Source organism: Lactuca serriola, chromosome 5 (genome assembly GCF_051521515.1).
Source record: "Lactuca serriola cultivar US96UC23 chromosome 5, Lser_US96UC23_V15, whole genome shotgun sequence".
Classification (NCBI taxonomy): Eukaryota; Viridiplantae; Streptophyta; class Magnoliopsida; order Asterales; family Asteraceae; genus Lactuca; species Lactuca serriola.
In genome coordinates, this window is record NC_136412.1 from 14,292,915 (window position 1) to 14,304,856 (window position 11,942).

General features: G+C 34.7%; 2 protein-coding genes and 1 non-coding gene across 3 annotated transcripts; all 3 read right to left on the minus strand.

The window, feature by feature from the left end:
- Positions 1-749: 749 nt before the first annotated feature.
- Positions 750-2,009, minus strand: LOC145052028 (chlorophyll a-b binding protein 13, chloroplastic-like). The gene is made up of 2 exons (XM_078999846.1): positions 1,827-2,009; positions 750-1,495 (listed from the first exon to the last, which is right to left on the minus strand). The coding sequence occupies exons 1-2, from the start codon at positions 1,959-1,961 to the stop codon at positions 824-826; spliced, it is 807 nt and encodes a 268-aa protein (XP_078855972.1). The 5' UTR covers positions 1,962-2,009; the 3' UTR covers positions 750-823.
- Positions 2,010-2,958: 949 nt separating this feature from the next.
- Positions 2,959-3,031, minus strand: TRNAF-GAA (transfer RNA phenylalanine (anticodon GAA)). Its single transcript has one exon. It is a non-coding gene; the product is annotated as a tRNA-Phe (tRNA).
- Positions 3,032-4,445: 1,414 nt separating this feature from the next.
- Positions 4,446-11,326, minus strand: LOC145052029 (myosin-2-like). Its single transcript, XM_078999847.1, has 22 exons — positions 10,295-11,326; positions 10,098-10,199; positions 9,870-10,013; positions 9,625-9,775; positions 9,351-9,547; positions 9,211-9,274; positions 9,094-9,107; positions 8,932-9,016; positions 8,705-8,808; positions 8,470-8,608; positions 8,271-8,368; positions 8,038-8,196; positions 7,865-7,954; positions 7,686-7,763; positions 7,457-7,612; positions 7,229-7,375; positions 6,941-7,146; positions 6,736-6,868; positions 6,108-6,237; positions 5,794-6,023; positions 5,496-5,708; positions 4,446-5,409 (listed from the first exon to the last, which is right to left on the minus strand). The coding sequence occupies exons 1-22, from the start codon at positions 10,703-10,705 to the stop codon at positions 4,861-4,863; spliced, it is 3,600 nt and encodes a 1,199-aa protein (XP_078855973.1). The 5' UTR covers positions 10,706-11,326; the 3' UTR covers positions 4,446-4,860.
- Between the last annotated feature and the right edge of the window lie 616 nt (positions 11,327-11,942).

Below are 11,942 nucleotides of genomic sequence, written 5' to 3' on the forward strand. Positions count from 1 at the left end.
AATTTCATTTCAACATTAAAGTTTCGTATCATGAAGCACAAATACTTAATATACAGATGTGTAGCAACTAACTGTTGACATAACTCTAAAACAGCACAAGTAGAATATAAGGGTTAGAATAAGTGGTTCTATAAAGAATTGCTTATGGAAATCATATATGGAAAAACAGAAAAATAATTGTTTAAAGAATTGAATTTTTTTGTTAAAAATAGAAATTTCTTTAAAAACATTAAGTTGAATAGGTTGCCTTATCTGGGTTGAGCTCCAAACTTTTGGATTTTGGTCGTGAGCCTTGACTCATAGCTAACCATGCTATTGGAATGAGTCTGGTGTGGATTATGGACTAATAACTATATCATGTTTGATGCCATTATTTCAAACATAATCTGGTTGTTATTAATTTATCTATTAAGCGATGAATTATTTTGATTTCTGGTGCGAGTAATGGGAACGATTAGTTATTCTTTATGTTTTCAAAATAATCGTTATATTAGATTAGATGCGTCTATTTTGGTTCATGATAATTTTACAATTAGAAAAAAAGAGCGCAAGAAAAAATATGTTCATGTTTTAAAATATGAACTCTAATCAGATAATTAATATTTTAAAAATTAAGAAATTCTAAAAGATTAACAATCTCTAATATTTTTTTTATCTCAATAAACAATTTTATAACGCATTTAATTAGTATAGAACAATCATGTTTTGTGACAAAACACTCATTTCATGTGTGTCAACAAATCTCAACATAAACAACGATAATATACATATTTTCTTCATCAAACTGATAAGTTTACAAGAAAACTCAAGGAGCCACAAAAACTTATGAACCAGGGGCGAACTTGGTGGCATAGACCCATGCATTGTTAGCCACAGGGTCATCCAAATGGTCCAAAAGGTTCTCCAATGGTCCTTTCCCTGTTACAATTGCTTGAACAAAAAACCCAAACATTGAAAACATTGCTAGTCTTCCATTCTTGATTTCCTTCACTTTCAACTCGGCAAAGGTAACCGGGTCGTCAGCAAGTCCCAACGGGTCAAAATACTGACCACCCGGGTACAAGTTGTTACCATCTCCAACACCATCGAGCCCGTTGATACGGAACCCTTCGACTAGGCCCATTAGGACCACTTGAAAACCGAGTACTGCTAGTATGCTTTGTGCGTGGACCAGGTTAGGGTTGCCCAAGTAGTCTAGCCCACCTTCTGAGAAGATTTGGGATCCGGCTTTGAACCAAACGGGCTCCTTGAAATCCACTTTGACCCATTTTGCAAGGACTTCGGGCGTGATGGAGCCCAGTGCTCCGAGCATTGCCCATCGCCCGTGGATCACCTCAAGAGCCCGGTTTTTAGCGAATGCCTCGGGATCAGCAGACAAACCAGCTGTATCCCAACCATAGTCGCCTGGGAATTCACCGGTCAGGTAGGATGGTGTTTGAGCCGAAAATGGGCCCAAGTACTTCACACGGTCTGGTCCATACCACAAGTCATTTCCCTATTAAATTTCACAATAAATAATTAAATATCATCAGTTTACTGCAATGTTGCAAAAGTCGTTAGAAGCTAGTTGATCTAAGGTTAGTCGAGATACATAAATTGTAAACCATTTAATTATAGAAAAATCAAATATAACCAAGATCCAAATACACATTTTCTACTACAAATACAACAATAATATTTTTAGACACATTTTTTAATTACAAAAATCAGATATGTAACATTTGAAAAAATTAATATTCTGTAATTTTTGGAGCTAATTTTTCATTTATAAACATATTAACGGCAGCAGTGAATTTACATAAATGTTGTGAGAGGGATAGATTTACCATGGTGAATTTGCCATTGACCATGGAGACAGAATCTCTAAGGGTGTTGGCATTGGATCCTTTGGTTTGACCCAAGAAAGGGGTGGCTCGGACCACAGTTGAGGAGCTAGAAGCAGTTGCAGCCATGGATGCCATTGATGGGAGCTTCAATGAGATCGACTGAGGAAGAAGGTGTAGAAAGAGGGGGTATGTGTAGGCATCGGGAATTAGAGACTTGTGGCTAATATTGCATTGTGGTTTTTTGACAAATAAGCAATTTCATTTGCACCAATCAGAACACTTGGAAATATATCTCATATCTACATTCCATATTTGCCCTATCTATTATATCAAACATTAGAATATTCGATGAGACATGTCATCTGGATTTAAAAGGTTTCAAATTTAAGCCCTACTTGTTTTTTTTTTTAATCTGCCTGTTACGTTAAAATAAATAAATAAAATAAAATAAAATTCCCAAATTTTATTTGGTATATAGAGAAGATGTTTGGTATTGATTAATCTATGAATGTTTTTTTGTCACACTCTCATTCAAATTGTTAAATGTCATTTTGTGGTTATTTTAAATTAATTTCTTTTTTCACATGTTATTTTATTGGTTTTTTTATTTTAATAAATTTTACATAATATTTTAATGTAATAATGTAGTAATAAATTAATATCAATTTCATTAATGGACTTACCTTCTTATTTCAAAATTCTCAAATTAAAAGTTCATTAGTTTATTTTGTTTATTTATTTAAATTTAAAAGATAAAAAAATACTTTTAATACTTCATTATTTTTCTTATTTTTATTATAAATCCAAAGTTATTAAATATTTAGACTTTTATATTTAATTTTTTTTAATTAACCCATGTAATAAATTGGTCTTACATAAAAGAACATTAATCATAAAAAGTGAGAGTATTTTTTTTTTTCGTTTATATGAGGAACTAATGTCGTAATTTACTGCGATAATTTACCAAAATGCAACGATCTTAAAATCATTGGATTATATTTTTAAAAGATGTCATCATGTTGGTGTTATTAAAGGGAAGAGAATTTGGTATTATAAAGTATTTCTAAATTCTGGATGAAAGCCCAACCTCTAAGAGAAACAGATGGAAAGCCCAAAAGAGGGTAAAAATAATTGCGGTGAACGTGGATCGAACACGTGACCTTCAGATCTTCAGTCTGACGCTCTCCCAACTGAGCTATCCCCGCAAGATATTAATTACTTCTACTTACTAATCAGTACCATTTCTATGCTCTATAAAACATTTTTTTTAAAAACTAGTCAAGTCTTTTTTAAATAATTTCAATTTTGACCATCAAAACAGGAAGCAGATATGCGACAGGCAACAAATCAGCACCATGATTATCCCAACTCCTCTCGTCTTTATCCAGTCCGATTTCCCGCCAAATTGCAAGAAACTAGTAACGATTTCCCTCCTCCGCCATCGATTTCTATAAAGCAGGGCATCGTTGAAGATTTCGATTTCTATGAAGCAGGCATCGTTGAAGTGTTGTTCATCATAACCATAACCAGGTATGTATTCATTCGATCTTCTATAGCATATTATTTCCTTCAGTTGATTGATATTTCGTACGCACATGTTATAGTTAGGAACGTAGAATGTATTGATCTACTTCATTGATTGTTATCTGTTTAGTGATTTTTAAGCTGCTATTCATTGTTTGATTTGTTTCCCTAGGAATCCCTACACCTATCTATCTGTTTGGTTTTCAAAAACTTACATGAAAAGTTTTAGCGAAGCAAATGTATGATTCTGATCAAACTTCTTAAAAATGAGCAGCTTCATCTACTTCAGAGTACTCCTAATAACTTGTTAATTTCAAACATCCAAGTTAATTTTCGTTCTAATTTTCATAAGCATCCTGACACTTATTTGAATTCGCTTCCAGATTACAGTAGATCAATCCCAAAATTCATAGCCATCAATGTGAAATTATGCATTTGCTCTTAACTTACACTACTTGTATGTATATTTCTTCTAGACTAGAACACAAACACATGCTATTCGAAAAGCTCATGAGAACATTATAGGGCTTTAAAGGCATTACTCTCATTGATTTAGTCCTTTTGGTATTGGAGCAACCATAGTACTCCTGTTGGTTGGATTTAATTATCTAATCTACACATGTACTTATGTTGCGGGATCCCACTAATAGGGAAATATTCTCCAAGATGCCAAGTGATGATGCTAGATTGGCTTGGTTGAAGTTTGCTCAAACAAGAAGTATATTTTGATTGAAATATTTTCTTAGTGAATTGTTTTTTTCAAGCTTATTGATGTTAGTACTTAGTTCTATGCTAGTTTTTTATTAGATTCTAATATTGTTTATATGGGTCTTGCATTTGAGTACATTAAAACCGAAGTTGCTACATTCCAATGCCTATCACATCATATTGAAAATGCATGCTTTATTTTAAAGTAAATGAATGCGATAATTTATATACATATATTTCTATATTGTTGTTGAAACATTTTCTTATCAGGGTGCATTGGTGGTACTCGTATGGATCAGAAAAGGAGTCCTTACATTCAATAATGGATGTATGTGACTATGGTATTTGTTCATAATCGGTAACAATTTGAATATTGTTAAAAAAAGATACTAAGAATAAATTTTTTATAATGAATAATAATACCAAGAAACTCGAGGAGTCCCAATTACATTACTTTCTCTATAACAACATGCTAATTGCTACACAAGTGTTTTCACACATATATATTCCACAACATGAAACAACAAATCCCCACACCACATCCCCAACACAGCATCTACTCTCATATACACAAGCAGCCCACACACCATAACATCTACTTTCAGTCATACACAAACACAAACCGGCCAACCCCGAACCGATTGGCCCGTATGCATACAGGTCAACCCTTCAACCAATTCGACAAAAACGGTCCAGCATCACACGGGTCAACCCAACCCAACCCACCCACAACAAGACCCGTTTTACCAGTCTTGAAAACAAATATTATCCCCATACACATAGGGCAAAGTATGTAATAACATCACACTATCCTCTCTTTATCTTTCCCTCTTTTGCTTAACTTCCCCCACCAATGTTTACCCCGCTTATCACCACCACCACCACCGCCGCCGCCTCCTCCCCCACCACAACCGCCGCCATCACCGCCACCCTCACTTTCCGGATGTACACCCTTCATGAGTCTCGCTTTGGCCTCCCGCAACCGCTGCTTGTACTCTTTTTTCCACATCTCGAATCTCTTTTTTAAACTTTTATACTCTTCGATTTGCTTCGAGGAAGGCGGGCGACCCGGCTTCACGTCTATAACAGTTTTTGCATCGGTATCGAAAACCTGCTTTTTTTGTTCAAACTCCTTGGACAAGTGATCGATGGTGTCCGAGACAACGCCATTGGCGTTGGATTCCCGTTTATTGATTCCGATTCTGGCGGGAGTAACTTGCACCGGAGTTTGGATTCCAGAGATATTGTCTTCAGAATCATAATAATACGGCGAAAGTGAACCCTCGGGCTTTCCTTGTTGCCCTTCAGATATGTCTGAACCAAGAGTCTTTTTAGCTGCAGCAAGACTCATCTGTAGTGTAAAATCCACCAACAAATACCATGATTAGACCAATTGTTTGTAAAAAAAAAAAAAAAAAAACAAAGGATAAAACTTACTTGTAAAGATGCCATCTGAGTTTGCCACATCTCCTCTACTGCCTTCATTTTAGTTTCATATTCTGACCACCGCATTTCAAATTGTCGAATTTGGTCCCTCAATGCGGTATTTTCACGCTCTCTTTCGCTCAAAGACGATTCCGCCCTCACCACTCGCCTCTGCAGCTCTTCAACATTTTGTGGCAGAATCGGCATATTTTCCTGTGATAAACCCTAAAAACCAATCCACAAGATTTTCAACAACAATTTATTTTTTTAAAACTACAAAACAATTCAATCAATGTACAGACTAGATTACCTTGGATTCTGAATTTCCAGTGTGAGACCTTGGCCTGCTTTTAGAAGCATCAACAGCCAACTTCTTCCATCTTTGTAAGTGATTAAAATATCTTCGGGCCAACCAGCCACGAACGAATGACTGTAGATGTACAACTGCTGTTAAATGCTCATCAAGTGAACTTGTTGCAAGCTGCTTATTAAGACTCTTTAGAACACCATACTCCCTTCTTGCATTTTCACCACGAACAACTGCAACAATCAATCAATCAAATCAAAAACTTTAATCCTTTAATCATTACACTAAAAAAAAAATCAAATATTCAAATCTCTTACATGACTGAAATGTCACAACTCCAAACTTCAATTCATGTAAATCAAGAAGAACTCGGCCACCAAGGAAGCTGTTTTCCACTTCACGTGTACCTTCTACAACTTCTTGCCTATTATTCTCCAATACATCAACCTACACCCACCAAATTGCATTAATAAAATATAGAGTAAATTACACGAATGGTCCCTATGGTTTGGAGTAATTTACACATTTGGTCCCTAACTTATTTTTTTAACTTGGAAGGTCCCTACTATTTGTTTTTGTTACGTGTTTGGTCCCTATTGTTTGTTTTTGTTACGCGCTTGGTCCCTATCTTACCTAAAAAGACTATTACTTAAATAGAGAAAAATGGTAGGGTAGGTAAGGTAAGACGATGGGGTGGGGTTAGGGGTGTGTTTATTTAAATAAATTAAAAAATCAAGGACAAAATAGTATTTTTTAGGTACGACAGGGACCAAGCGCGTAACAAAAACAAACAGTAGGGACCTTCCGAGTTAAAAAAATAAGTTAGGGACCAAACGTGCAAATTACCCTAAACTATAGGGACCATTCATGTAATTTACTCTAAAATATACAATATGATAAAAGTTTATCATTCACACCAACTTTTTATTAGTTTTCAAAGCTCACCTGTTCTTGGAAAAATAGTTTTGTATATCCAACTTGATACTTATGTGGAGGGACACGATACTGTTGTAAAATAGCAAGTGATGTACTCAGTGGATCCATACAGATAATGTTCTCCGATAAAAGACACCCAAACCTGATAATACATTTTTTTTTAAATGAAGCACAATACGAAGGGCATAATGGGGAAATGAGTTTTAATTTATACCGGTTAGCGAATTCTTGATGTGTAAGGCGTATTGAGTATCTGGATTTTAAGATTTGTACAATTTCCATGACTCTACTGCATCTAAGCTGTTGTAATACAAATTCCTTTTCATACATTCCAGGAAGCTGCTTGGTGTTTGGTCTTATGCATCGGATAAAGTGTGCCTTTGAATTTTCTAATTGCTGAATCAATTTAAATAATTGTTCCTGCAAATTCATCATCCAGAAATTTTAGTAAAACCCAAATTCAATCATATTTTCAAATTTCCCACAATAATATAATTATTACCTTGAACTTCACCCCGACACTTTGCACATGTGAAACAGAGGCAAAAAGATTAAGGAGACTTTTACGGGATGCTGAGAGGAGTTGGATTATATCAGACTGTAAAGTATCACGGTTTTGTTCTAAGAACCCTGTAGCATCATATTGAACCTGTACATATATGTAATTATTTATCAAAAATATGTTTATTGTTTTAGTAGTAATAATAACTTAATAATAATTAATAAATACCTCTCCAGCATAATGGCGAACTTTGAAAGCTCCTTTTTCAACACTAAAGCATGAATTGGAACTGAGGTGACGTTTAGTTTTATTAGTAAATGTTACATCAGTGGCTTTGGAAGAATTTGAACCCTCATCTAGCATTGATATTAGTCCCATAGGTTTCTGTAACAATCAAAGAATTTAAAGTAAATAAACAAAATAAATGAATGAATGAAAATGAGCTCGAAACTAATACCTTCTCAAAAAGATCCAAACACTCATGGTTGTCTTCGAACTCTACTTTTTTCCAGTGAATTCCTTCCAATTCATACTCCTAATAATTATAATAATTAATATTGTTTCTATTTTATATGGAAAACAAAACGCTATCAACTATATTAATTAATATATTTTATATATAGTTAAGTTGTATACCTCTTGTTCAAGCTTACATAAATGGCGAATGAAGTGTTGCTGCAGCCTCTCATCAGCATAATTTATACACAACTGTGAAAAGCTGTTTTTCTGAAAGAAAAAAAAAAACAACAAAACTTGTCACATTAAAGATAACCATGGATTCTAAAACTACAAGAAGAAAAAAAAATTACCTGAAATGACTCAAACCCATAAGTGTCAAGAATGCTTATTGTCTTTTGAGCATGTTGTTTGTCTTTATCCCCTTCAAGTGATCTATTAAGTTCTCCCACAACCCAACTGAACAAGCTCTCATAAACAAATTTTGCCAATGCGTCTCTTTTATCAATTGCCTAAAAGTAAATAAACCAATCCTCAATAACAAGACGAGGGGTATTTACGTCTTTTTGCACAAATCTTGACATACCTGTTGCAAAGTTAATGGTTCGCCCATATCATTGCCAGATAAAACGGATACCAGGTCATTCACCTTGCACCCCATTAACTTAGCAGCACTCCTACTAGCTTCAAATACAAAAAACACATACACAAATTAGAAATAATAGTATGAGTAGAGAGTATGTATTAGGATTAACATTACAGAATTAAATCATATAACTACAAACCTTCATCAGCCACAACCTCAACATATTCATCTTCATCAATTACTGTAAATGAAATATTCCCAAGCCATAAGATTGCAGACAGCAATTCAAAGGCATGCTCAAGATCCTCAAGGCGAATGCCAACAACATCAAACGCTTCCTGTTCATTGTTCAAACATTTGTTAAAAAAAAAAACATCATTTCTCAATTCTCAATCAATAAGTAGCTTAAAAACCCTAAATTATGATGTTAGTACCATTAGCTTTTCAAAGTTATGGGCATCATCAAGACCATTGATTTTCAAACACCCACTCTGATTCAGAAACTTATACTCACTTGCCAATTTCAAATTCAGTCTATCTGAGGAAAGAACAAAAAAATAAACAGTCTGGTCATTTCCTGGGAATTACTTTACTGTATAAAACAAAAACTGTAAATTTTTTTCAACTTTGAGTGACAGAATTAAAATCAAACAGAAAGAACCTTTAAAAGCAGGTGGAGCCCCAGCACACATCTGATAGAAGATATGAAATGATCGTTCTCCACGACATAATTGAGATACTCTAAACTGCACAAATCAAAATTACTTCAAAACTTATATTCTAGAAACTCATATCAAATATAAAAAAAAAAAAAAGTAAATACCTTTTCAAGAAGAACTGTTGGCAATACCATAAGATGTTGATGTTTTTCACATGAAAATATCAAGTCAGTATCCATGTAAGAAAGTCATATTAAAATAATGGTCAATTTCAGACTTACGTGTTTTAATACAAGCACCAGATACTGTCCCCTCTGTGTTATAATAAATATCGATTAATTTCCCCTACAAAACACTCCAAATCAGATACATTCAGGGAATAGGAATAGGAATCAATGACTAGAAAGGGAATGGAACCCACAAATCGGCTGGAATTGCAATTCCGGGATGTTTTTGCATTCCCGAAAGCTTCCAATATGCAACTGGTATGAGTTATTTTGGATGCCATCTCACAATTGTCACCTCCAACAGATGCCAGATATTGCAGTGCAAACTTTGCTGTTTCTGTCTTCCCAGATCCACTTTCACCCCCAACAACAATAGACTGGTTTCTACCATCTGAAAGAATTATCAAGAAAAAATATTAACATTATGAGTTTACAATTCAATATATCAAACTCTTTATTGAATCTCACATTTCATCAGATTATTGTATGCAGTGTCAGCTGTAGCATATACATGAGGGTTCTCCAAAATCTTTTCCCTATAAGCAGTCACATAATCGTCTCCATAAATTTGAACATCTTTGAAGGGATTGATTGCTAATAGGACGGGGCCCACCTTACTCTGTAAAAGCAAACCCATGTCTAAGCCAAAAGAAGTAAAGTAACGACAGCAAGACATATAATATAAGATGTTTAAGTGTGGATGATATCCTTACATAAATTACATCACGAGCGTATCTGTACTGGAGATTGTGAAGAACTGATGGCTCATTCAGGTAACCAAGTTCAACAAGATCGTCTACTCCATCAAGAACTTCTGGGTTTGCAGGTAAGAGATCTGCTGTAGATACTGTCATCACCTACAGAAACAGCGATGGAAGTACATTCACATCAATAAAATGTTGGATTGAAGAGATTTATGATTAATTAATTAGTAGACTCACACTTCCATCCAAAAGCATAACAGATGCTTCATCTCCTACGGTTGATTTGATCTTTGCCAACTCCCATTGGTCATTGCGGGGCCTACACCATACTCGAAGTTTCTGAAGCAAACCAGTTAAGAGCATCAGGATTGACGAAGTGAAAAAGTGAACCTGTTGATCGAAGGTGGATGAATTGAAATGAGTAAATATTTTACCTTCTTAACGAAATAACAAATACTATCTTCCCAATCAGTTTCCTGTGAGATCGATGGAGTAGCAAGGGTGGCACCACCGTCCTCCGCCAGTCTCTGCTCACAAACAGGCGCCATGGTGTATGGTGATTCGCCAACAGCTGCCGCTGCTGTCACTTTCTTCCGGCCAAAATGACAGACGGTGCCAGTAATACATTTGACATCTTGCTTTTTGATGTTAGTGAAATCTGGAGGCGCAACATATTCTACATCAAGCTTCGCCGGAAGCAGCCGCTTAGGGAGGCGTGCCTTGGATGTTGGCCGTGTCGGCAACGCCGGCGGCAAGTCTCGATTCTCGTCCTCGTCTCTCCGACGAAGAGAGTCGAGCATTTCCTCCAAAGAACTCCGAGCTACCGGGGGTGGAGAAAGTAGCATCTTTTCAGAAATTACAACACCACACTCTCGAATTGAATTCAAAAACCCCTAAATTAACATATAAACTAAAATCATTATGCTTCAAAATTGAAACAATGCCGATGATAACGACATTGCTGAAAAAACTCTATAAACCCTAATCCAATCCAACATCAATTGATCAGAATTAAACAATCAACGACCCCAATCTCGCGAACCAATTGCAAGATTCAATCCTTCAAAAAACTCTGCTACAAAATCCCAACCTGAACAGCTGAAGATTCCCTTAATTTTTGGGATTTTGACGAAAGAAAATACGTATAAAAAAACCAAAATCTACGAGGGTAGAAGAGGGTTTTACGCAAAAATCGATGTCTTTGTTTTCTACTGTCTAAAAGCACGAGTTACAGGATTAAGACGACGATCGATGAAAGATTGCTCAGGGTTGTCCCCAAAATCAAACCGGATATAGAACAATTTGAGAAGAAAGATATCCGTTGAAAAAGAAACTTTAAGAAAAAGCCTGGCGTGGCTGTTCCTAAATTCATAAAAATTTATTTTGGAAAAAAGAAAAGAAAACCCACAATAATTTCTTTTGGGTTTGGTTTGGTTTGGTTTGAATGTTTGATGCTCGATGGGAAATTTTGAATTTTTCAAGAAGATAGTGGTGGCGCGGGGTGCCGTATAAGTTATAACGATTGAACTCGGATTTGATGGTAAATATGGTAAAGACAAACAAAGATACTGGTAGTGAAATGTAATTTAAGGCAAATTTGAAAGAATTTTCTTCCATTTAAGTACATTATTAGGAAATTTGGATTTTTGAATTTGTTATAATGAAAACCTAATTAGTATTTTAGATTTCAAATTGATTTTGATTTGTGAAATAATAATACTTCAATCAAACCTAATAACAATTATTATATATATATATATATATTTTACTATTGATATATCATTAATTATTTATTAAGATACTATATAGTAGATAACTTGTATATTATATGAGTTTAGAGAAATTAAAATGTCCCTATCTTTTATGTCTATAAATACTTTTATCCCTTAAAATTATAACATGTATCACCATTTCATATTTACTTAACTATTTCATTAATAGTATATTACGAATATATATCAAATAAAATTAAATTGAATGGTGTAATCATGACACGTGTCATAATGTTAATTGGTAGAAATATTTGTAACCATAAAAGGTAGGAAACAATTTAATTAGGAGACAATTTAATTTCTCATGAAC

Bases quoted from the DNA above. Each gene is read 5' to 3' on its own strand.
- LOC145052028 (XM_078999846.1), bottom strand. From the start codon at position 1,961: ATGGCATCCATGGCTGCAACTGCTTCTAGCTCCTCAACTGTGGTCCGA. The intron at 1,496-1,826 runs GTAAATCTATCC...GAAATTTAATAG, and splicing joins TCAATGGCAAATTCACCATG to GGAAATGACTTGTGGTATGG.
- LOC145052029 (XM_078999847.1), bottom strand. From the start codon at position 10,705: ATGCTACTTTCTCCACCCCCGGTAGCTCGGAGTTCTTTGGAGGAAATG. The intron at 10,200-10,294 runs GTAAAATATTTA...GGTTTGCTTCAG, and splicing joins TTTGTTATTTCGTTAAGAAG to AAACTTCGAGTATGGTGTAG. The intron at 9,275-9,350 runs GTGGGTTCCATT...AGTGTTTTGTAG, and splicing joins ATTGCAATTCCAGCCGATTT to GGGAAATTAATCGATATTTA.